This window comes from Rhinopithecus bieti, unplaced genomic scaffold (assembly GCF_001698545.2).
Source record: "Rhinopithecus bieti isolate Rb0 unplaced genomic scaffold, ASM169854v2 scaffold_5626, whole genome shotgun sequence".
Classification (NCBI taxonomy): domain Eukaryota; kingdom Metazoa; phylum Chordata; class Mammalia; order Primates; family Cercopithecidae; genus Rhinopithecus; species Rhinopithecus bieti.
In genome coordinates, this window is record NW_016805666.1 from 330495 (window position 1) to 334745 (window position 4251).

The following is a 4251-nucleotide window of genomic DNA, read 5'->3' on the forward strand; positions in this document are numbered from 1 at the left end:
GGGCGACAGAGTGAGACTCTGTCTCAAAAAAAAAAAAAGAAGAAGAAGATACCCTAGAGATTAGCTAGCTTAACCACCGAATTTTTCCAGATGAAGAAAAAATGCTCAGCTTATTTTACAGTGTTTTTTGTTGTTTGGTTTTTGTTTGTTTGTTTGGTTTGGTTTGTCTTGTTTTTTTTTTTTTGACAGAGTCACCGTCACCTAGGCTGGAGCGCAGTGGTGCCATCTCAGCCCACCGCAACCTCCATGTACTGGGTTCAAGTGATTCTCCTACCTCAGCCTCCTCAGTAGCTGGGATTACAGGCATGTGCCACCACACCCAGCTAATTTTGTATTTTAGTAGAGTTGGGGTTTCACTATGTTGGCCAGGCTGGTCTCAAACTCCTGACCTCAAGTGATCTGCCTGTCTTGGCCTCCCAAAGTGCTTAGATTACAGGCGTAAGCCACAGTGCCTGGCCATTTTACAGTATTGTTAAGAACAATAATCAATGTCCACAAATTTTAAGGTCAATCAAGACAAAAACATATTATTCATCCTTTCTGGAATATTAATACAGTATTTAAGCTCTGGAAAACACCTCCCCCATTGTAAACTAAGATGGCACTGCCAGATCTCAGTGTTTCTTTCCTCCATTGATAGCATGATTTTTGCAGTAATACTTTCATCTTAATATTTTCTGTTTAGATCTCATTGATGAAAAGGCCTCCAGGTTTTTCACCTTTCCGATCAACACAAGGAGGGGAAATAAAAGAAGAAACATCTGTAAGTCCACCCCACACTACCATGGCACCTGCACAAGATGAAGAGCGGGAGTCAGGAAAAGAACAAGGGCGTACTCATAGACATGACCGGGGCCATGAAAAACAAAAAAAATATAATCTTGGCCATGGCCATAAACATGAACATGACCAAGGGCATGGGCATCAAAGGGGACATGGCCTCAGCCGTGGACACCAACAACAGCATGGTCTTGGTCATGGACATAAGTTCAAACTTGATGATGATCTTGAACACCAAGGGGGCCATGTCCTTGACCATGGACATAAGCATAAGCATGGTCATGGCCATGGAAAACATAAAAATAAAGGCAAAAAGAATGGAAAGCATAATGGTTGGAAAACAGAGCATTTGGCAAGCTCTTCTGAAGATAGTACTACACCTTCTGCACAGATACAAGAGAAGACAGAAGGGCCAACACCCATTCCTTCCCTGGCCCAGCCAGGTGTAGCAGATACCTTTTCTGACTTTCAGGACTCTGATCTCATTGTAACTATGATGCCTCCTATACCACCAACTCCCACAGAGAGTGATGACGATTGGATCCCTGACATCCAGATAGAACCAAATGGGCTTTCATTTAACCCAATATCAGATTTTCCAGACACAACCTCCCCCAAATGTCCTGGACGCCCCTGGAAGTCAGTTAATGAAAATAACCCAACCACAGAAATGAAAGAATCTTATGATTTCAATCTTGCTGATGCCCTTTATTAATGTATGCAGCTATGGGTATTTCTTTAATACTTTATTAAAGTATCAATATCCCTCTCTCCATTGTCTAAATGAAAATATCCTGATATAATGCACCAAAAACTGTGCAGCTTCAGAACAATCTAAAGAGAAGTGGTGAGACTCTCGGTGGAGACACCATCAGTCTCCATGGACTGCATAAAATTGTGTGCCACAATTCTGAATCTTTTCTGAATCTTCTCCCCAAGTTTTCTAAACTAGCACAGTAAATGAACAAACTAATGTGCCTTATGGCCTGCTGCAGTTGGCTTCTCTGATAACAATTATGTACCTTGCAACGTATGTCATGAATTTTCATACAAAGATTCTTGACATTCTTAATAAACTGTGGCACCTGGTCTTTGAATGTGTGTGAAAATAAGGGAAGTCAAGAGATTAAATGGTGAACTTATTAATGGACTAGAAATAAGAAAAACTTCCAGATGTCAAAGAGAAATAACAAGAAAGAAAGACAGGTTGGCCAAAGGGAGGAAAGGGGGGACATAAATTAATTGACTTTCTGTTCCCAAAATGGGCTAGTTATATCAAATAAGTACTCCCACTTCCCTTTCTGAGTCAGACTGTTTCTCACAAGTCAATAACTTCTGTTTACTCATTAACTACACTTTGCAACAGACTTTCACAGAGGAGTATTCTGTTTATTTTTGCTGAACCTAGATTGAGTAATTCTTAGTTTACAGAAGCTTCAAGCTTAATGATAAGGATGAAAAGCAGAGGGAGCAACATAGAAGCAGGCTTGCTAAGAAAACTTTTTAAATAATTGACAAGGGAATATTATGGAATGTGATGCAAAGTTTGTTCAGAAATTTTATGAGGAAATTATTCTCTAGTCTCACTTTATAATCTTTTTGCTATGACTTTGAAGACCATTGACTTTTGAGAAAGAGAATAATAGGATTATCTTTCATTGCCTTATACTGCAAAGAAGGTATATGCTTTATAACCAATGTTGTCTTTTTGCCTAGAGAAACAAGATATGGCTTTAAATAGCTACAATCATCTTTGGATGTATATGTCACTGCTGCTTCAACTTTTTGGATGCATTTGAACCTCTGAGTTTGTCTTTCATTTTAAATATTGTCTGTTCTTTTAAATAAACAACCACAGATGTCAGGAAAAAGTCTTACCTTGTCAACTGGTTGCTCCACTTTTTAAAAAAGATTGAATGATAACATCAGATTAACTGCATTTTACTATACTTACAGAGTCACCTAAGGTCCTGCGAGTACAAGGGTCGACCCCCAAAGGCAGGGGCAGAGCCAGCATCTGAGAGGGAGGTCTCTTGACCAATGGGCAGAATCTTCACTCCAGGCACATAGCCCCAACCACCTCTGCCAGCAACCTTGAGAGGAAAGACAAGAAGAAAGATGGGATAGAATTTAAATAGAGAAGATTGCCATTTTATCACTCTGCCTCTGGGTGAAATAAAGATCAGTCTTGATGTTCTTACTCCTGGTTAATTCACAGTGGTCTCCTTTCGGCCATACCCATCCTGCAGCAAATTCCAGCTGGTCAGAGAGTCAGTGCTGTGGCTCTGCCATGGAGGTTCATAACCCAACACTGGAACATTCTCTAACCAAGGCAGAAGTGCTTTGGCGGGACTTCCTTTTAGCACCATGGGTGCTAACAGAAGGGTTAGTAGGTTATGCTACTAATCTAAGGACTCTCTCTACCTTCTCTTCTTCCTCTTTATCCAGATTTCCAAGCCTTAGCTAAGAGTAGTTTGGCTTGTTTAGTATTGTTTTCTTACGGTCCAGTTAATTACCAAAATATTTTAAAATCATCTCTGTTAATATGATGCCTACCAACTTCTCATTATCAGAAAATACCTAACCTCCAAAGAAATTTGAAATTATCTTTCTGATCCAGGTAAAGCAGCAAATAGAAAATCAATAAAATAAAAAGTGACAGAGATTTTAAATTTTCTGTAATAAAAACATTTATTGGGCTGGGCATGGTCGCTCACGCGTGTAATCCCAGCACTTTGGGAGGCCGAAGCGAAGGGATGACCTGGGGTCAGGAGTTCGAGACCAGCCTGGCCACATGGCAAAACCCATGTCTAATAAAAATACAAAATTAGCCGGGCATGGTGGCACATGCCTGTAATCCAAGCTACTCCAGAGGCTGAGGCAGGAGAATCACTTTAGCCTGAGAGGCAGAGGTTGCACTTGCAGAGGTTGGACTACTGCACTCCAGCCTGGATGACAAAATGAAACAAAACTCAGGCTCAAAAAAAAGGAAAAAAAAAAAAAAAACCATTTATTGAACATCTATTACAGCCATTTGCTGTGCTAGATAATTTACTTTTGGCATATAACTTAATCCTCACAACCACTCTAAGGCCCTCGTGGTCATCATTCTTTTACAAGGAAACTGTAGTTCACAGTGCCTAGCCCAGGGTCACATAGTTAATAAGTGACAGGGCTGGCATTCAGACTTAGACCTTTTGAACTCCATTATACCATGTCATCCGAAGGCTTTATTATTAATGTTGTCATTACAAAAGACACACCAAGTCACTGACTATAGTCACAGAGACCCAATTAAAAAAAAAAAAAAAAAGACACACCAAGATAATTTCTGACTCTGAGAGGATCCTTGTCTCAATCCAAAATATCCTTATTAAATACCTAATTGTGGCTGGTGCTGTTCTAAGTATTGGTCAGGATTAACTGAGTTAAGCAGCAGTCACTAACTATTTACCATATGCTTCGCATGAG

At 40.0% G+C, this 4251-nt stretch overlaps 1 protein-coding gene across 2 annotated transcripts in view; it reads left to right on the top strand.

Annotated features, from left to right (window-relative positions):
- Nucleotides 1-3445, top strand: part of KNG1 (kininogen 1) — a 27205-nt gene extending 23760 nt beyond the window's left edge. The window contains exons 10-11 of one of the 2 annotated variants that reach the window (XM_017873392.1): nucleotides 686-763; nucleotides 2737-3445. In XM_017873392.1, the coding sequence (XP_017728881.1) occupies nucleotides 686-763; nucleotides 2737-2817 (159 nt within the window). In that variant the 3' untranslated portion in view covers nucleotides 2818-3445. Of the gene's footprint in view, nucleotides 1-685; nucleotides 2652-2736 lie in introns of those variants that run through there. The other variant, XM_017873391.1, reaches the window with a different exon arrangement.
- The last annotated feature ends 806 nt before the right edge of the window (nucleotides 3446-4251 follow it).